General features: G+C 54.1%; 2 protein-coding genes across 2 annotated transcripts in view; both read right to left on the bottom strand.

Moving 5' to 3' along the window:
- Nucleotides 1-5,171: 5,171 nt before the first annotated feature.
- On the bottom strand, nucleotides 5,172-8,968 carry KLK10 (kallikrein related peptidase 10). Its single transcript, XM_077747351.1, has 6 exons — nucleotides 8,907-8,968; nucleotides 8,368-8,472; nucleotides 7,618-7,798; nucleotides 6,799-7,073; nucleotides 6,462-6,595; nucleotides 5,172-5,742 (listed from the first exon to the last, which is right to left on the bottom strand). Exons 2-6 carry the CDS (start codon nucleotides 8,456-8,458, stop codon nucleotides 5,590-5,592), a joined length of 834 nt encoding a protein of 277 aa, XP_077603477.1. The 5' UTR covers nucleotides 8,459-8,472; nucleotides 8,907-8,968; the 3' UTR covers nucleotides 5,172-5,589.
- A 4,335-nt stretch (nucleotides 8,969-13,303) lies between these two features.
- Nucleotides 13,304-20,073, bottom strand: part of LOC144217687 (kallikrein-12-like) — a 9,136-nt gene continuing 2,366 nt past the window's right edge. Inside the window, exons 4-6 of the mRNA XM_077747352.1 lie at nucleotides 15,553-15,812; nucleotides 14,500-14,633; nucleotides 13,304-13,611 (exon numbers count right to left, since the gene is read on the bottom strand). Coding sequence (XP_077603478.1) covers nucleotides 13,456-13,611; nucleotides 14,500-14,633; nucleotides 15,553-15,812 — 550 coding nt within the window. The 3' untranslated portion in view covers nucleotides 13,304-13,455. The remainder of the gene's footprint in view (nucleotides 13,612-14,499; nucleotides 14,634-15,552; nucleotides 15,813-20,073) is intronic.

Raw genomic sequence — 20,073 nt, 5'->3', positions numbered from 1 at the left:
ATCTGAGTGAAATCAGGGATTGAAAGAGCCTAGAATTCTAGTATTCTGGGACTATAAGATGAATTTCATCACTCTAGAATTCTAGAAATCAGTGATTTTAGAAATTCAAGAACCAATTCAATTGGTTTGAGGCTCTAGAATTCTCTGAATTAGATTTGGGGGATTTTAAGAATGTGGAACAACAGCATCTGGGATGTTTAATTCATGAGATTCTACGTATTTATAAATAGAAGCTTCTAGAATTCTATTGATGCTAGATTCTAGGGTTCTGCAAGTCTCAGTATCTAGTATACTCTGAATCAAAGATTCTAGGACCAGGAGCTTCTATATTCAATGAACCTACCTAGAAACTGAATCTATGCCTCTAGGGTCGTGCTATCCAATACAACTATTGAACATTGACACGTGGCTCGTCCAAACTGAGAGGTACCATATGTGTAAAACATACGTTTGACTTCAAAGGCATAGTATTTAAAAAAGACGAAACTATCATTCATAAGCATGTAAAAGTGGATTGCAAACTGAGATAATATTTTGAGTATGTCAAAGCAAACCTATTATTAACACTAATGTTAATCATTTCTTTTTTATTCTTGTAATACATCTACTAGAAAATGTAAACTTACCAATGTGGTTGGAGTTATATGTCCTCTGGGCTAGTGCTGCTCTAGACTCCCAAGTTTCTACCAGTCTCTGAAACTCCGATCCTAGAATTCTCTGAATCTCATGGATTTGAGATATTAGGAGTTCAAGACTCTGGATTTTTCTGAGTCAGAGTCTAGGCTTCTAAGAGTTTCCAATTTTAGACTTCTAAGATTATTTGGGACTCTAGAAATTGGAGAGTCAACTCTAACAGTTGAACTTTTGGGAAAAGAAATGAAGGCTAAACCCTTCCTGCCCACAGCCCCCTTCCTCNAGGTGAGGGTTAAGGGGGCTCTCGGGTCATGTCCACAGGTAGCAGGATGGACCGCAGGAGCCTCACCTGCCAGGAGAGAAAGCAGAGCACAGACGAGTCTCAGCCTCATGACTTCGGGGTGCCTGGGTCTTGAGCATGCGTTGGGGTGCTCCGTGCTTCTTCAAGGTAAGCCATGCCATCTCCTTCCTCCTCTCTGGGGCCGCCCCTGTGATTAATCTGGGTTGGGAAATGTCCCTGGAGGAGAGGGAAGCCCTGAGGCCTTGACTGGGGGCCTTGGGAATGGAGGTGATGCAGGGGGGACCCCCCTCCTTTTGTGGATGAGCTGGGGGCCTGCTGGCCCAGGGCTTGGTGGAATGTGGGAAGGGCCCTGAGATTTCCAGAGAGAGGACTGCTCATTCCCATGACCTGAGGATGAAGGGCCTGGATACAAGATATGCTGTGACCTGGAGGAGGAAGAGGGAAAGGAAGATGATCCTTAAGGTTGGGTCTTGAGGCGGAAGCAAGTTTATCTTGAATGAAGCCTGTGGTGAGCTGACCAGTGTCCTGGGCAGGAAGGAGGGATGCCAAGGAGGATGCCCCCCCACCCCAGAAAGCAGGCTAGGATTGGGAGAAAGAACAGAGACTCAGTAGGAAGGAGGCAGGCAGGATGCGGCAAGACAGAGAAAGAGAGAGAAAGAATTACAGAGAGAAGGGCAGAGATAGAAGGATGGGGGGTGAGGGAAGGAGAGAAAGGAAGATACATAGATTGGGCAAAGCAGAGACCACAAGGAGCCACACGCATGTGCACACCCTACCCTGGGCATCCGGGCTCCTTCTCGCAAGAACAAAGGTCTCCCCTAGAAGGTTGAGGAAATATGGTCCCCATGGATTAATGCACTCTTGTCACAAACTACCCCATCTTCTTCTTCATATCCCTACCACCCCAGGCCTCACATGCCATACATGCCTGCAACTTAAGTGCTTTCCTTTTCTCTTAATACCGCCAGGTTTTGGCCAACTCCTGAGAACATTGCCATGTTTTTTCATCTCTGCCCCTCCATTGCCCTTCCCATTTGCCCATCCTACCTGCCTCTCTCCCCACCCCTCCTCCTCATCAGGTGGACAGCCCCTGCAGGACCCAGCCCAGATCTGACTCATCTCCGTGTCCCCAGCATCACCCTTTCAGGGCTGAGCTCTTTTTGGGAGGCCTCAGGAGATGTTAATTAAATGAGTGAATGTCTTTCTCCATATTCTTCTTTTCCTGGTAAACTCCTACTCATCCTTCAAGGCTCAGCCTAAATGCCCCCTCCTTCAGGAAGTCTTCTGTGATTTCTCAAGGAAGAGTAGATCTTTTCCTCCCCTGGGCACTCACAGACTCCTCCACTTTCTGTTGCTATAAGCCTGATTATCATTCTGAGGCTGGGCTCCCCTTGAACGTGTATTTGGCACAGTGCTTGAGAGCATGGACTCAGGGGTGCCTGGGTGGCTCCGTCAGTTAAGCATTCAACTTCCAAAAGCCTGCTTCCAATTCTGTGTCTCCCTCTCTCTGCCGCTCCCCTGTTCACACTGTCTCTCTCAAAAATAAACATCAAAAAAAATTTTTTTTTAGAGTATGGACTCTGGAACTGGACGACCAGGGTCCAAATTTCAATGCTGGCAATTATTAGGTGTGTGACCTTGGGTAAGGCACTGGACCTCTCTCCGCTTACTTATTATGAAGAAGTAATAATAATTCAGGTCGTTGGGTGATTGAGCGAATTAACCCATCTGAAGCCTTACAACAGTGCTGGGCACATGGTAAGCACTCAACAAGTATGTCTATCCGTCTCCTATAGAGCCCCATGCTGCCCCCACTACAGTACTCATCGCTCATGGTTGTAGGGTGTCTTACTCTCTCTCCAGACAGGGAAGTCCATCTTTTTTTTAGATATATAAATGTTTTCTTTTTTATTTACTTCTGAGAGAGAGAGAGAGAGAGAGAGAGAGACAGACAGACAGACAGCGTGAGCAGGGGAGGGTCAGAGAGAGGAAGACACAGAATCCGAAACAGGCTCCAGGCTCTGAGCTGGTTGTCAGCACAGAGCCCGATGTGTGGCTCGAACCTACCGCAAGATCATGACCTGAGCCGAAGTCAGACGCTTAACCAACTGAGCCACCCAGGTGCCCCAGAAGTCCACCTTTGAGACCAGAGACTAAATAGCTACTAAGCACTAAGTGCCATAATAACTACTGTTGATAACATCTCAACAGTTCCCTTCATTGACTGTACTCTGTGCTTGGCAGGTAAGCATTTAGTGTATATTATGTCATTTAACTCTCATAGGAGTCTATCCTATCTCTAGTCTCCAGAGGGGGAAATTGAGGTAGAGAGAGCATTCAAGCAATTTTCTCAAGGTCACAAAGTGACAGAAATGCATTTCCTTCTCTAGCTGGTACACTCCTACTTATTCTTTTAAACCCCACGCAAAGTCCCCTGATCTGAGACCTCCCTGCCTCCAAGAGTCCTTGGCCTCTCCTTATGGTACCCTGTCCCTCCTTCTGTCACAGCACTGATCAATTCTTGTCATTCAACAATGTAGTGAGTGGTTTTTGTATGCCAGGCACTGTGCTGGGTGCTTAAGAAAAATCACAGCGAATAAATCAGAGTCCCTGCTTTCATGGACTGAATCGAGGGAGACAGGGCAGATTATTAAGCAGTAAACAAATAAATGAGGTCATTTTGGCTCGAACAAGTGTTGCAAGAGAAATAAACCGAGCAACGGACTGTTGTCCTGATAAGGTCAGGGGACCCCTATAGCCAGGGCAATCCTGGAAGGCTTCTTTGAAGAGGTGGCCTTTGAGTAGAAACCTGAGTAAGTAGAAACCAGAATGACAAGAACGGAAGTCTTGCCTGTCTCCCTGACCTGACTAGCAACTCCTTGAGGGAAGAGCTCAGGCTGATTCATCTCCAGGACCTGGAGTACGACACGGCTCAATAAACACTTGTAGCGTGATGACTACAGGAACGGGTGATTTGCCTTTAAAAATGAATTGAGGGGCACTTTGGTGGCTCAGGTGATTGGGCGTCCGACTTCACCTTAGGTCATGAACTCTCAAGCCGCATGTCAGGCTCTGTGCTGACAGCTCGGAGCCTGGAGCCTGCTTCAGAGTCTGTGTCTCCCTCTCTCTCTGCCCCTCCCCTACTCACTCTGTCTCTCTCTTTCTCAAGAATAAATAAGCATTAAAAATTTTTTTTAATGAATCAAGTTTTTGAGGTCCCACCTACTTTGCTTCTGATTCTTGCATGACAAACTCAACTGATATGCCTAATTGGCGTTTCCTGGGTGTGCTAATGGGGTGGAGGAAGGGAGCTGGAGAGGCTCAGTGCTGGAAACTGTGGGCTAGGCTGTGGGCTCTGGGGGAGGGGGGCGGTAAGGACCTTGTGGCTGGCATCACCACGATGTTCCCAGTGCCCAGCATCAGGCTTGTCATATAATAGGTGCTCAATAAATTGGCGTGTGAAGGGGCAAACAAGAACAGCCTGGATGGGAAGTTTCTGCTGTGCATACGTTAGGCTGATGTAGTGTCTCCAGAGTCCAGGCTAAGTGGAGACACCTCTGCCTGGATTCTCCAGCATAGAAATACTGACATGGGGATACTTTCAGGGAGAGGAAAAGAACCCTCCTCCTTCCAAATTTTCCAGGTGAAATTTCAAAGCCAATTTGGGGTGGGCCAGGCACGGAGGCGGACTGGGGACTGTGGGCGTTGGGTTGGAGGATGAGAATGGAGATACAGAGTGGAGCTGGGATTGGAGCTGGTGAAGGGATGGGGACGGATCTAACCGAAAACTTTCCCCTAAATCTCAGAGGCTGAGATGGATCCAGGGTAAGATCCCTTGGGTTCCAGTGGCCCCAGGAAGGCAGAGAAGGTACCAGGTGACTCAGAGGTGGCCCAGCTCCTGCTGGCACAGGAAGGACTGGGGTTGGGTGGACCCAGACATGGCCAACTGTGGGAGGGAGGAAGGAAGTGGTTAAGGGGTGCTTCATGGAACTTGAGAGAGGAGGGTGGGGAGTGTAATTCTCCCATCAGCCTTGAGGGATGGGGATGGTGTGTGTGGCGGGGGGAGCTTGGGATTGGGGGCTACTCCTGTGCTGTTCTCCCCGGGACACAGAGTCACATATGTTCTCACCAGGACCTGTTCTCAGATCATGACAACAGGTAACATTTAGTCAGGGCTCACCACCCACTGTGTTAATCCTTTACTGATAATTACCACAGCAACCTACATACTCATCTTATATCATAGTCTCCTCACAATGCGAATATGAGGTGGGCACTTCATTGTCCTCATTTTCCAGATGAGGAAATAGAGGCCCAGAGAGGGTGCTTAGCTTGCCTGAGGCCACACAGCAGGGAGTGGTAGAGGAAGCCGGTTGGGTGTGTGACAACCCCTCTCAGAGACAGGGTGACCACCGGCTTCTTTGTTTCTCTTACATTAAAAAAAACAAAAACCAAAAAACTTTGCCATCACTTTTGGCACTTTGGCTCCAAAGTGGGCAGAGAGCAGCGGTGGGCAGGGAGGATGAGGGGGAAGGAGAGACGTCAGCAGGTGTGGACGGGCAGCGGAGGTTCAAACGGGGCAGGGGAGGAGTCCAGCCCCCACAATTGCCGAGGAAGGGGAAGAAGGCAGCTGGTGGAGGTACCAGGCCTCGGGCTCAGTTGCTGCGTATGGTTTTCTCTATCCAGGAGGTGTACTTGCAGATCTGAGTGTAGACGGCCGGATGCTGAGCAGAGCCGCAGGGATAAACGCCCCATGAGAGGATGCCTTGCAGGGTCTCGTCACAGACCAGAGGGCCACCAGAGTCACTCTAGGGGTGGGGGAACAAGAGATCAAATAAATACACTGATCAAAGGCTGCCTCTTGGGGATCTGGGACAGGGACTCAGAGGAAAGGGGGTTGAGCAGGGTTGGAGTTGCATTTGGATAAAGATGAGGTTGGTGGGGGGTTCTGGGGAGCTCAGTCGGTTGAGCGTCTGACTTCGGCTCTGGTCATGACCTCGCAGTTCTTGAGTTTGAGCACTATCAGTGGAGAGTCCACTTAGGACTCTGTCCCTCCCTCTCTCCGCCCCTCCCCCATGCTCTCTCAAAAATAAATGAAACATTAAAAAAAAAAAAGATGAGGTGGGTTAAATATGAGCTGGGTTGGGATGCGGCTGGACCAGGGGTTGTGGACACCGGAGAGGGGAAGGAGAACCGAGATGTGGTAGAGCTGGGATTGTAGCTTGTGGTGAGGCAGGGGGAGGTGGAGAGGGATCAGCCACTAGGGGTACGCAAGGGGTTTCGGAATGCCTTGGAGATGGGAGTGCAGTTGAGGATGGGTTGGACGTCGGTAGGGCCGGGCATGAGCGGATGGACCCGAGGAGGTAGAGCCGGCCGTGGGGTGGGGAGGGACGTCGAGGTAGGGATGGGACTGTGTTGGACTTGGGGACGACACTGGGGTGACTGTAGGGTTGGGGACAAAGACAGGCGTTCTGACTTCCCCATCCTAGCTCCCACGAGTGAGAGGCCCTCCCCGGCCCGTCCGCACCTGGCAGGGGTCTTGACCCTGGTCCAGTCCTGCACACATCATGTTGCTGGTGACCACCCCGGGGTAGAAGACCTCGCATTCTTTAGGGCTCAGGACAGTGACCCCGGAGCAGCTCAGGCCCTTGTTGTACTTCACTGACAGGAGGAAATAGGAGGTAAATCTGTGGCCCTCCTCCAGTCCTCCGGGAGTCCAGATACCCAGCCTGTTCCCATCCCAGACCCCAAGCCCGCAACCCCTCCTCCCCCAGACCCAGGGCCCCGCACGCCCAACTCCTTCCCGGCTCAGACCCGGGAGTCCCGGCCCTCAGTTCTTCCCCCCTCAGGGAGCCCGGCCTTGCCTCTTCGGCTGGACGTGGTGCCCCAGCCGGCCACCTGGCACCGATCTCCCGGCTGGGCACAGCGGGAGGGCAGGCGCAGGGTCTGGACGTGAGACCCCAGCACGGCCGGCCTGACCAGCTTCAGCAGCATGAGGTCGTGCTCGTCCGTCCGCCTCGGCAGGATGGGGCCCAGGCCATGTTGGTACTTGGGGTGGGGGATAGGGTGGGTGGTCCTTCGGAGCTGCTCATGCTGGATAAGCAGCAGGTGGTCGTCCCCAACGCGGGCCCACAGAGGCCTGGGGAGGGAAGAGCCATGTGGGGGTAACGCCTTTGGAGGGACAGCGACAAGACTCAGTCCCTGGGAAGGAGGGGACTGGTAGCATGGTGGGGGCTCCTGGGTCTGAGGGAGAGGAGGCGGGGGAGGAGGGAGCTGGGGATCTGAGTTCTGCAGAATTGTGGACTGGGGGTCTACCTGGATAAGGCTACCACTTCCGTCCTCCCTCAGTGGGGACTCGGACATGAACAATGTCTTTAGTTCTAAATCCCTAACCACACGGGACGGGACTCGGTCTTTTGCATACAACTCTCTACCCCGCAGTGGAGCCCAAGGAGTTATCTACCAGGCAAAGGGTGGTGGACGGGCCCGGAAGCGTTGAGAAGGACCAAGAGCGCCCCCTGGCGGCCATAGCACCCCCTCCTCTCCTGCAGGAAGCCTTCCAGAACTGACTCCCGCAAGGAGCTGGGAGAGGTCCCTACCCTCAGGCGCCCCAGCCCGTCCCCCGGCCTCCCCGGGACCTGCCTCCACCGCCCCTCCTTGGCCGCCCCAGGAGCTCGCCCTACTTGTTGCCGCAGTGCGCGGCTGTGAGCACCCAGCTCTTGTCCACCAGGACGCCCGCGCAGTGGAACTTGAAGCCACTGAAGAGGGAGACCTGCCAGGGCTGCGAGCCTCGTGCGCACGGGGCGCCGGAGGCCGCAAGGTCCACGTCGGTGTCGTTTCTGGGGAGCAGCACCACCTCTGCGGCTGGAGAAGGAAAAGGGGTGGAAGCAGGGCCAGAGCTGGGCTTGGGGCCGCCGCTGGGCCCGCAGCCAGAACCAGGGAGGCTGGGGGTGAGGGCTGGAAATTGGGGGTCCTGTAGGAACCGAATGGAGCTGGTGGAGAAGAACGGCGAGGAAGGGGAGGGAGGCTGGACAGCGCGGAGTGGAGCCCGGAGGAGGAACGGGACCCGACTGGGCCCCCAGGGGGCGGGGGGAGAGAGCGCGGGCGGGAACAGCGCCGCCTAACGGTGAGAGGGGCGAGGGCCGAAGGCAGTGAGGCAAGACTTGGGAGATAACTGGGCGGAGTTAGAAGGAGCGGGATCAGAAAGGGACGGAGAGAAAGGGACGAGGTTAGTCAGGGGCCGGGAAAGGAAGCCGAGAGAAGGGAGGCGTAGGGATCCAGGTGCAGTGCGGGGGGCGCGGTCCCCCGGGACGGAGCTTAGAGGGGGGCCGGGCCTGCTCTGGATCAGCAAGTGGGGGCTGGGATCCCCAGAGGACCCTCCCATCTCCCCCGGCCCCTGGCACCTCCCGCCAAGCCCTTGTCCCCCGCCTCACCCCAGAGTTGCGTCACGAGCAGCGGCAGCAGCAGCATTGCGCTGGCCCAGGGGCCAGAGGCGGTGGAGGGGTGGAGGTGCGGAGGTCTCATGGCCGGGACTGAGGCTGGCGGGGGGCGAGGGCGGATTAGAACAGATGCCCTGTCAGAGACCCCCACGCCTCGCCTCCAGTCCGCCCGTCCTGGGCCAAGCCAGCACGCGAGGACCCGCTTAACCTACGGCCACAGGGACCGGCGGACCGGCTATTCGGACCAGAATACCAGGGATGGGCACCATCACCCTAATGACGCCCCTCGTGGCGTCCTCCAGACCTCCCTATGCCCGAAGGGGGAGCCATCTCCAGACCTCGGCGTCCCCGGACTGCCAGCCAAGCAGCATTTGGGCTTCGCCCTCCTTCACAGGTGGCGCGAGGGTCCAAGGCTCAGAGGCGCGTCCCACAGATAGCGAAACAGGTTCAAACGGGGCTCCTGCCCGCGACCCGAAGGTCCCCACCCATGCTCTCACGACCCGCCCCTACCAGGGTAGGGCGTCCCACCTCACCTGGGAGTCGCTGGTGGCAAGGAGGGAGGAGACTCAGACGTGCCTCTGCCCTGCCGAGTGGGCCGGAGTCCTCTGCCCTGGGACCCCTGGCCAGGCCTCCCCTTTTAACCCCGAAGAGCCCGGAAATTTCCGCACCCTGCCCCTAGGGATTCACTCCCTCCCTTTCCCTCTCCCTAATTATACAGTGGGTGGGGCTGGCATCCAACCTGGGCCCCAGATTCCTGCTCTGGGAGGGGCCCAGGGAATACAGGCTCCTTCCAGGGCCCCAAACACCCCTTTTGGAACTGGGTTCCATGGGGATTCCCGAGGGCTCCTGTTTCAAGAAGTCTTCTCAGATGAGGAGAGAGGATCCCAGGGAGCTTAATGGTTTCAGGATAGTGTTGGAGAGCTGCAACTGTGAGGGAGAGGGAGGAAAATAAACCGGGAAATGCATACCTAGCATGACAGAGAAAAGCCAGAATGCTGGCCAGGAGAGAGGGGGGCAGAGAGACAAGACAGAAGGAAAGGGTAGGAGCCACACAGACTGAGACACACAGAGACAGAAAGGGAGCAGAGGGGGAGTGAGCCAGAGGACAGAGTCAGAGCCATGCTCTGTGCTGAGCGCATCCCCACAGCCAGAACAGGGGGCTCGGCAGGTGGCCCAGTGAGTAGAGCCCTTCCTCCTCACGTTGGGGGGAGGGAGGTGGCTACACTGCCCATCACACCCATGTATAGTCAAGTCACATCCTCCCTGCCACCTGCGTGTCTTCAGGTGACACACAGGCCCATGAATCACAGGAGGCCAAGGCCACAGAGGAATGTCAATATCACCTGGGCCAGCTGCTTCCTCCTTTCCTTTCAGGTGAGAAATGGGAGGCCCAGAGAAGGCAGTGATTCACAGGAGGTCACACAGCAAATGCCAGTTCCAGCTCTGGGCTCTTATTCCTCATGCCCGTAACCTCCCCTGCAGGGTGAACAGGATGTCAGAAAAAGATTCTGAGTTATGGACTATCTGTGGGCCATCTTCTTCGGTGGGAATTGAGTTAACTCTACAGGTTGTCCAGCTCCATTCTGTCCAATCGAACTGCCTACATCAGTGGAAAAGCCCTATATGCAACATTCAGTACAACAGCCAGATGTGGCTACAGAGCATTTGATATGTGGCAAGTGTGACTGAAGAGTTACTTTTCTGAGTTTAGATACTTTTAATTTAAATAGTCCCATGGGGGGGCACCTGGGTGGTTCAGTGGGTTAAGCATCTGACTCTCGATTTCAGCTCAGGTCATGATCAACATGGAGCCTGTTTGGAATTCTCTCTCTATCTCTGTGTCCCTCCCTGGCTTGTGCACGTGCTCTGTCTCTCAAAATAAATAAATACACTTAAATAAAGAAATAAATTAACAGCCCCATGTGGTTAGTGGCTAGAGTATTGGCCAACACGGGTCTGGCGAACTACCTAGCACGGAGGTTGGGGAAAAAAAAACAACAAGCAATGATAGCTCCTTTTCTTAGGTCCTAATTATGTGCAGGCTGACTTAACCTCTTGTGTTATCATGCTTTTACGTTCATGGTTTTACAGATAAGAAAATTGAGCCTTAATCCAGTTTCACTCTATTGTTAAGAAATCAGCTCGCTTTAAAAAAGAGAAGAGAAGGGGCGCCTGGGTGGCTTAGTCGGTTAAGCGTCCGACTTTCGCTTAGGTCATGATCTCACGGTTCGTGGGTTCGAGCCCTCAGTNGCGGGGCTCGAACCCACGAACCACGAGATCATGACCTAAGCGAAAGTCGGACGCTTAACCGACTAAGCCACCCAGGCGCCCCCCCAGCCTCCAAACCTTTAAATAAATCTTTGAGGGGCGCCTGAGTGGCTCAGCTAGTTAAGCCTCTGACTTTGGCTCAGGTCATGATCTCATGGTTCATGAGTTTGAGCCCCACAGCGGGCTCTGCCCTGACAGTGCGAAGCCTGCTTGGGATTCTCTCTCTCCCTCTCTTTCTGCCCCTCCCCCACTCACTCTCTCGGTCTCTCAAACTAAATAATAACTAAACTTAAAAAAAAAATCTTTGGTATCTCAGCTAAAAGTTTCTGGCAGCCAAAGAGAATATGGCAATTGCTGGGAGGGGCTTTGACTTTGGGGCAAGCGATTGGCCGGTCAGTTTTAAGTCAGCTATGGTACCTATAAGATACATTTGGGAGAATGTTTTCCTTCTTGCCCACCTGAGACCTGGCCAGACCCCAGAAGCTTGGGACAGGTGAATAAAAGGAACCAGCGTCATTTAGCATCCACCCCAGGGTGATATGGGCCCATATAGCAGGGGGCTCAGCCTGGGTCCGTGTTTAAAATATGTTTCCATGTTTTAGCCCCTTTGAAGGACAGGCAGATAGAGTCGGTCCAGGCTGGTCAGGGGAGAGGCCAGTGCCCTCAGAGGCCCTGGCCAGCAGGGGGAGGGGCAGAGGGCTGGACTCAGCTATCAAAGTGGGGATCAGAGGTCACTGAAGTTGGGGGCAGCCAGCTGAAGACACAGAGAGAGGCAGAGAGCACCCACCCAAGCCTAGAAGGGCAGAGCAGAGGGAGAAAGGGTGTGGAGGCAGAGGAGGCCAGGCACACTGCATGGGGTGGAGGGGTCTTCCCTTCCCTCCCCGACTCACGGGCTCTGGGACTGGGGCCCTGGGTGGCCGGCGGCAGCGGTGGTGGTGGAGGCAGCTGTGGCAGGTTGGGTCAGGGCATCGGGCACCAGGCAGGTGGCAGACGCGGGGTGGCCCAGATGACTAGGCCTCCTAAGCCCTGCCTTATTGCCCAGGGGGTGGTATGTGTGTGTGCGCGCGTGCCCGCCAGCCTGCCTCTGTCACCTCTCCAAGCCCCTCTTCTCTCTGCTTTTCTCCGTTTCTCCGCCTGGCCTGCATCCTTCCTCGTCGGGCCGAATCTGCCTCTCTTCGTCTCTGCCGATTCCTGCCTCTCTGTCATTTTTCTCTTTGCTTCTCCGTACTTGTGTCTTTCTGTCTCTTTGTGTCTCTCCGTCTCTGCCTCCGTACACCTCCTTCTCTCCCCCCCTCCCCCTCCACCTCGGTTTCCCAGTGTCTCCCTCAGTCTTCCTGCCCCTGCTCCTCCCTCCCCGCAGCCCAAGCCCAGGTGGGCCCCTGGCCTCCTCGGGGCCCTCCCTTCTCCATTCCAAGGAGGGGGGAAACTGGGGCATCACAGAGGTGAGGCCACTGCCAGCTGAAGGGGCAGGCTGGGAGGGTGCGGAGGCAGGTTGGGGCCTGCGGGAGTCGAGGCCCAGGAAAGGGAGTCAGCCCTCTGCAAGGCCTCAGCCCCTAGCATTCCCCTGGGGCTTTGTTTTTACCACCCTCCCCTCCGCTCCCGTCTCTGCCCCTCCCTCCCAGCACCCTGTCCCCCGCCCCCCCCAATCCACCTGTGACACTTACTTGCTGTGTGACTTAGGTCCAATGACTTCCCAACCAGAGCCACCTCAATTTCCTGTCTGCCGATCCCTCTATCTCCCGGCTGGCTGGCTCCTTATCAGTTAGATCTCCTGCTTCCGTCTTGCCCTCCTCTCTCCCTCAACCAGAAGTGGGGCAAGACGGTTGGGTATGGGTTCTGAAGGCAGCCAGGCCTGGCCTCAAACCCCGGCTCTGCCTCTTCCTACCACAGTGACGTGAGTCAAGGGACTCCACCCCGGTGAGGCTCAGTTTCTTCATCTATGGGATGGGGGGACAGCCCTGCCTTGGGGTGATTGGGATGAGGACTCCAGGAGAGCCAAGCACAGCAGGCGCTCAGCAAGTATTCTCACGCTGTCACCGTCACCCCTCACTCCTGACCCCAAATTCCCTTTCCATTCACTGGGGAGAAGCTCTCTTTCCATCTCCTGGATGATGGTGAAGACAGAACCCAAGGGGTGGGCAGGACTATTTTAAGACCTAGTCTGGGTCTTCTTGCTTTCCAAGGCCACGCCCCGCCTTCCATCATCACAGGCATATTAAAACGAACCCACATCCCACATTAAATATAACGTGTGCTCAATAGCTCCAGCGAAGCCAACCTGGAATCGGCTAGGTGGAAGAATGTTACGTTTTATAGACATTTAATTAAATGATCACTTTGATTTTGCAATTTTCATTTGGCATTTTTGGGGCCAATTATTTGGGGCCAATAATTTTTCCCCCTTCAGATCCTTCATGGGCACTGTTCCTAAAGTGCTAGGTAGAGGGGGGAAAAAAGGTCCTTATTTCTATTGTTATAAGTAACCTTTCCTATTCCATTCCTCACCCTCTGTGGTCTCTATTCCTACACTTGTGGGCAGAGGAGTTGATGAGCCTCCCTCCTGTGTCAACCAGCATGGGGATATCAAACAGACAGACACGGCCCCTCCTCCGGTTACATTTATTCCAGGCAGTCACACATTCCTTTCACCCCCAACCGTGGGTCTCAGCAGGGCTGGCTGGAGTTGGAGTTCTGGGAAGAAAATCCCCAGAACGAGAAGAGTGGGAGCCAGAGGTGATGACAGGGGAGGTGTTGGTGCTCTGAGGGTCACTCAGTGTAGCCCCCAGCTTGCGGGGTGGAGGTGGAGGGCGCAGGCTAGTTGTTCCTCATGACCATCCGGATCCAGTCCACATATTTGCAAATGTTGGTGTAGACTCCTGGGATGCCTTTTTGCCCACATGGCTCCACAGTTCCCCAGGACACCAGACCCTGAAGGACTCCTCCGCACACCAGGGGGCCTCCGGAGTCACCCTGGAATACAGAAGGAGAGGAGCACTGAATAGATAAGGGAGAATTTTCTTTTTCCCGACCCCCAAATCCATTCCCAGGCCTTGAAGACAGTGGCTCCACGCCTGGTTATCAGACCGAAGAGCCGGGCTCTGTCCCTGAGGTCAAGAGCAATGACTGGCCAATAGGGAAGAATACGCTGTTGTTAAGGGGCCAATCCCAGGGAAGGCAGGACTCCCTGAAAGGTGGTGTTGATGGAGGGGGGCGGGGTCTCTCAAGGGCAATGGTTAGCACTCTGGCCAATGAGTGAAGAGAGTATCTTCAGTGACCAATCCCAGCAAAGGAGGTGGAAACCATAAGCGTTCTATAGAGGACAACTGGCACGGGCCCTGACCAATGAGGGAAAGAGCACAGCCACCAGTGACCAATCCCAGCAAAGGAAGGTGGGAGCTCTAAAAGTTCTCTCGGGGACAAAGGCTAGGGAGCCCTAGCCAGCAGAGGGTGGCGTCCTCCAACCTGGAGGACCCAGAGGGCAAGGTCGGAGGGCAAGACAGTCCACCGCCTCCTTTCCTGGCTCCATCTTAGATTCTCTCACTCGCTGACCTGGGCCAGCACCGACTGGAGGATGGTGTGGGGAGAGACAACAGGTTACACACCTGAGTTCCAAATCCCCGCCAGCTCTTGGCCTTCCCCCGTATTTTCTTTGTCTCTTCCTCTCCCTATGCTCCTCCCATGTTTCCTTCTCTGTTCCCTCCCTTCCTGTACCCTCCCATAACCTGGCTCTCCCTGCCTTGCCCTGCGCCTCCCCTCTTCCCTTCTTTCTGACCACACACCTCTCTCCCCCATCCTCCCTGCTCTGTCCCCTGCTTCCTCGTGTCCCCCGGTGACCACGCAAAGCCTGCATTCACACACCTGGCAGGCGTCCGCCCCATCGGCGCCGCTGGCGCACACCATGTTGTCCGTGATTTTCCCGGGGAACAGAGCCCGGCAGGTAGCACTAGAAACGATGGAGACGTTGAGGCATTGGAGCAGGTCTGGGAATGGCTCTGCGGGTGGAAGATAGAAGCTGCATTGTCCCAAAGCTTCCCATTTTGGGGCCACATCCTTCCGCTAAAGGAAGCCATATACGTCTAAACTCTGCCCTCTTCCTGTGACTCTCCACTACAATCCTCAAATTTCTAAATTTCAGATTTGTGACTTCATTTCATAGTGATCCTTGCTCCAGTTCATTGACACAAGTCCCCTTTCCTTTAACCTATGACTCTGAGTGCCCTAACTCAAGACACCTTTTGTCCCTCCAACCTCAGAAACAGTGAATCCGGACCCAGTTTTCTCCTTCAATTCCAGATGCTGTGCCCTTTGACCTTCGATCTTATTATACTTAGATCCCAACTTGGCCTCATGTTCCCTCTCTGTCTCCAGACCCCACATTTCTTGTCTTCTCTTAAACTTCCAAACTCAGCTCTAAACCATTGTTCCAAACTCCAAAGTGACTTCTGATCCTAGTTTATTTGACCCCAGACTCCGTGACCTCTAACCTCTAGGGCTTCCAGTCCCAGACCAGCAATCCCCAAGTCAATCCTAGTTTCTAGCCTCAGATTATGGCCAGCTTGTGCAACATCTGGATCCCATGTCCTCAACTCTACAATGACCTCTAACTCCAGAGTCCCTGACCCATGACCCCAAAGATCCTATTTATACATTCCTTTTGCTCCAGTCTGATGATCCCTGGCCATCACTCTGACCTCTAATCACATCCCTGACCCATGGCTTCTGACTCCATACCCAACCCGTTAACTACTTTGACTCTCAAGACCCCTGGTCCACCATGATCTCGGACCCCAAACCACAATCCTCATGTTTGGCCCTTGATCCATCCTTCTGCTGAGATGTTTTGACTCCTGATCTCTCGTCCTCCACCCCAGACTTTCCCTGTTCTGAGCCCTGACCCTTAGGCTCCCTTACTCTGTGGCTGATTGGTGATGCCCCAGCCTGAGACATGGCACTTGGTGCCGGCCACTGCACAGGTGGTGGGCAGGGGCAGGAGCTGGACACTGCGGGTCAAGAGGACAGGCATGCCCAGTCGCAGGAGCCGGAGGTCATTGTCATGGCTATTCCGGGTTCCCTGGTAGCCGGGGTGGGTCACAGAGAAGCCGCTGCGTCGGATCTGCTCCGTCCAGTCCAGTTGGCTGAGGCTGTGCTCCCCCAGGCGCACCCAGTACCTGCTGGGAGCGGGGTGGGGAGGGTCAAGGAAGTTCAGCCGGGGGCTGAACCCCCGGCTCCCAGACCCTCCAGCCTCTCTGCTGCTTTGCACCTCAGTGTCCGTCCTCTCTCCCTCACACGCTTGCTCTGTCTTTCTGTCTCTATCACCATCTTTCCATTTCCAGCGTTTGCTTACTTCTCTTCCCTGAGTGCCTGCATCTCTGTCCCTTTCTGAGCCTCTTAGCCCGGGCAAGGACATCCATCCTTCATGCTTGCTGCTCTGTTCCCACCTCCGAGAAGCTGCCTGGGCTGCTAGCACAGTCAGCTGAAGGAACGAGTGAGTAACAAGTGGACTCCCTCTCTTCTGTCCCCAATCAATACGTCTCTTTGTGTCTGAAACTTCCCTTTTGAAAAAACCTCAGCGTCTCAGACCTAGAAAGCCCATCTCCTCATTTCACAGATGGGACCGCTGAGGCTCAGAGAAGCTGCCCAGACTGGGTCAGGGAATAGCTGGGGTGGTGACAGATGTCATGTGGGAAAGAGGGGGAACACGAGGAAATGGGAGCAGGTAGATGAGCAGGTTCCAGGACCCCTCTTGCCACCCACACCATGCCCCACCCAGCCCTGCCCCGGGCCCGTTGCTGCAGACATCCTACTCTTTGATAACTTCAGAACCTCTGGTTGCAAGACCATCTCCTTACTCCTTGGCACCCCCATCTCCTACCCCGAGGGTTCTCCTCCCCATCACCTTTCCTCTGCCCACCCCTGGAAGAGACCACACCCAGATGGGGGCTTACCTGCCACTGCAGTGAGCGGCTGTGAGGACCCACCTGCGGTCAATGAGGACCCCCCCACAGCGCAGGTTGATTCCCTCAAACAGCCCCACTTGCCAAGGCTGTGAGTGACGGGCACACTCCTTGCCTTTAAAAATCTTCTCTGTGGCTGGTTGGCTGAGCCCTGAGGACAGGGGTGTGGGCCAGAGAGATGGGGTCAGAGATCTAGAGATTGGGGGTCAGAGATAGGAAGAGATATACAGAGATGAAGACACAGGGAGGTAAGAGAGAGACAGAGACCCTGAGAGAGTCAGAGACAGGAAGACACAGACCCAGTGACAAATACAAAAAGACCCAGCGATGCCCAGAGACACAGAGAGAAAGAGAAAGAGAAAAAGACAGAGAGACGGCTAAAGATACGGGGGAGACAGGGGTCCCTGGGGGGCTCAGTCACTTAAGCATCGACTCTTGGGTTTCGGCTCGGGTCGTGATCTCACGGTTTTGTGAGTTCGAGCCCTGTGTCGGGCTCTGTGCTGACAGCACGGAGCCTGCTTGGGATTCTCTCCTCTATCTCTCCCCCTCCCCCACTGTACTATCTCTGTCTCTAAATAAATAAATAAATAAACAAATAAATAAGTACTAAAAAAAAAGATAGAAGTGAGACACAAACAGACATCCACAGGGATAGAAAGGGTGGAGCATAGTGACAGGAAGACACAGAGAGGAGATAGATCAAAAGATACAGGGGGGCAGAGGTGGCAGCCCTGCCCTCCCTCCACCCTCCCTGCCTCCCCTCCTCCCTCCCTGCCCCAGCTGTTGGTGAGTGCAGGCCTAGAGGCAGCCCCATCCCTTCCTCAGTGCCAGACTGGGGATCAGACCTGGAGGGAGGGAGAGATCAGGCCCTCTGTCAGGGAGGAAGGGATTCCTGCCCCCCCCCCCCCCCCCCGGGGACTCCCNAATACACAGGAGCAACAGAATGCTGGAGCCCAGGGTGGGGCACCTCCAGGTCCTGGGAAACGTGGGGGAATCTCAGAGATGGCCCTTTCCCTGTCAGCCCGCCCCTCCCGCTGCCCCCCCTTCCCTCCAGCAGCTCCAGGAGCCTCCTGCCCACCCGCCTTCTGCCCATCTCAGGGGTCACCTCACTGGTGACCCCCTGCGCCCTCTAACCTTGTCCCGGTGTTTGCTGGGTCCCCCATGTAGCTGTCACAGTTCCAGCCTGCCTGCCTCTGCTCTCTGTCTGTCCACCGTCTGCCTGTCCTGTCTGCCATCAGCTCTCCCGCTGACCTCCTGGCTTCTCAGCTGCTCTTCATGCTGCCCCACCTGTCCCCCTCCTTCTGTCTGTCTGCCCCAGACAGGCAGCTGACACAGCTTTTAACTCTCTTTGTTTCAGCCCATGCGATTGATTTCATTTCCGGGTTGAGGGAAGGGGACCAGAAAGACTTGGGGTGGGGCACCCTCTCTAATCCCGCAGAAAATCTTCTCAGCTAATGGCACCTAATTGAGCTTTACAACTAAATGGGGGAGTGGGGGTTGGGCCCAGAATGGCTCTCGCAGGGAAGACGTGGTCCCCCTCCTTTTTTCCTTCTCTGGGAGCCAGCGCCCTGAGACCCATGACTCGAGGTGATCTGGGAGCTGGGTTCTAATCCTCATTCCCGTGAGGAAGGTTCAGGGAGGGTGGGGCCCTTCCCCCTCGCTGCGCAGGGAAGAGGCAGGCGAGTCAGTGGCTAAGGGCACAGGAGAGTGGAAGGGAGAGGCTGGGAAAGCACGAGCTGAGAGAGCCCGGACTGAGAAGAGAAGGAGCGATTTCGAAATAATAGATGATCAAGAAGACACTGAAGAGGTTTCCAAACTGGGTTCTGCAGAGTCTGATTCTAACTGAATTTTTTAAATGTACAGTCGACCCTGTTCCCCGTGAAGAAGCCCATTTTTCCTACCTGTATGTGGTCCATTTATCTAATTATATGAAAGTTTTTGTTTTTTTTTTCCTGTTGCATGAGGGCTTCCACTGAGAAAGAAAGGGAAACAGGGGACCGAGAGAAAGCCAGGGACATGACAATCTGTGCTGGTTCATCTGAGTTTTTGCTTCACCTGTGAGGGAAGGAGGGAAAGAGAAACACTCAGGGAAGGAGGTAGAGAGAAGCCAGGGGGAGATGGTCAGAGGCAGAGGGAGTGTGCGGAGATGGAAGAAGACCCCCACGGCACTCCTGCCTTTTAGTCCACCGCTTTCTCTTGGTTCTTGGGTCTCTTTCCTTCTCTGATTTCATAATCACAAATCTTCAGCTTTTTCTTTCTTTTTAAAAAAATGTATTAAAACATGTTAAACTTTTATTTATTTTGAGAGAGAGGGAGAGGGAGAGCATGAGCAGGGGAGGAGCAGAAAGAGTGAGAGAGAGAATTCGAGCAGGCTCTGCACTGTCAGCACAGAGCCCAATGTGGGGCTCGAACCCATGAACCTCGAGATCGCGACCTGAGCTGAAATCAAGAGTCACGTGCTCCACCCACTGAGCCAGCCAGGTGCCCCACAGATCTTCAGCTTTTGATTTGTGTTGAGACGCCACCTAACTCAATCCCTCTCTAACTCTGGATTTCTGGGGGCTTGGGTTTATTGAGATGCTATTTACATGGAATGAAATTCACCCTCCGCTCCAGTCAGGAGCTGCCCTCCAGACCACACGCTAGCACACTGGTTCCCATGGCTTTCCAAGAGAAGCTGGAAATACAAATTTATGGAGGGACATTTCCTGATTTTCAAACATTGGCAAGAGAATGAAGTGTCTATAGGCTCCACACAGATTTCTCTCTCCCTCCCACTCTCTCTGTCTTCTCTCTTTCTGCCTTTATTTTTTAATTTATTTTTTAAAATATTTGCTTATTTTTGAGACAGAGAATGCCAGCATGGGAAAGCAGAGAGAGAGGGGACAGAGGATCCCAAACAGGCTCCTGGCTGACAGCAGAGAGCCTGACGCCAGGGCTCAAACTCATGAACCATGAGATCATGATATGAGCCGAAGTCGGATGCTCACCTGACTGAGCCACCCAGGCACACCCTGCCTGTATTTATTTTTTTAAAGTAAAACTCACATAACATAAAATTCAGTGCCTGAACCATTTTAAAGTCCACAATTGAGTGAGATCCACTACACTCAAAACACTGTGCAATCTTCACCCCAATCTAATTCCAGGACATTTTCATCAACCCCAGGAGAGATGCTATACCCATTAGGCTGATCTCCATCACATGGTGAATGGCTTAATAAACTGTGGTTTGTCCATACTCTGGAGTATTATTCAGCCATAAAAAGGAGGGACGCACTACCACTGGCTACAACGTGGATGAACGTTGAAAACATTATGCATTAAGCGGGCGAACTCAGCTCAGGTCATGATCTCACGGCTCATGAGTTCGAGCCCCGTGTCAGGCTCTATACTGACAGCTTGGAGCCTGGAGCCTGCTTCAGATTCTGTGTCTCCCTCTCTCTCTGCCCCTCCCCCGCTTGCTCTCTCTCTCAAA

Source organism: Crocuta crocuta, unplaced genomic scaffold (assembly GCF_008692635.1).
Source record: "Crocuta crocuta isolate KB4526 unplaced genomic scaffold, BGI_CrCroc_1.0 scaffold334, whole genome shotgun sequence".
NCBI classification, from domain to species: domain Eukaryota; kingdom Metazoa; phylum Chordata; class Mammalia; order Carnivora; family Hyaenidae; genus Crocuta; species Crocuta crocuta.
Note: the sequence above shows the minus strand (reverse complement) of the source record. Positions and strands in the feature narration are given on the sequence as shown.

Coding starts and splice junctions, on each gene's coding strand:
- KLK10 (XM_077747351.1), bottom strand. CDS start 8,458: ATGAGACCTCCGCACCTCCACCCCTCCACCGCCTCTGGCCCCTGGGCC. Junction 7,799..8,367: donor GCTCGTGACGCAACTCTGGG/GTGAGGCGGGGG, acceptor TTCCTTCTCCAG/CCGCAGAGGTGGTGCTGCTC. Junction 6,596..6,798: donor CACCACGTCCAGCCGAAGAG/GCAAGGCCGGGC, acceptor TCCTCCTGTCAG/TGAAGTACAACAAGGGCCTG.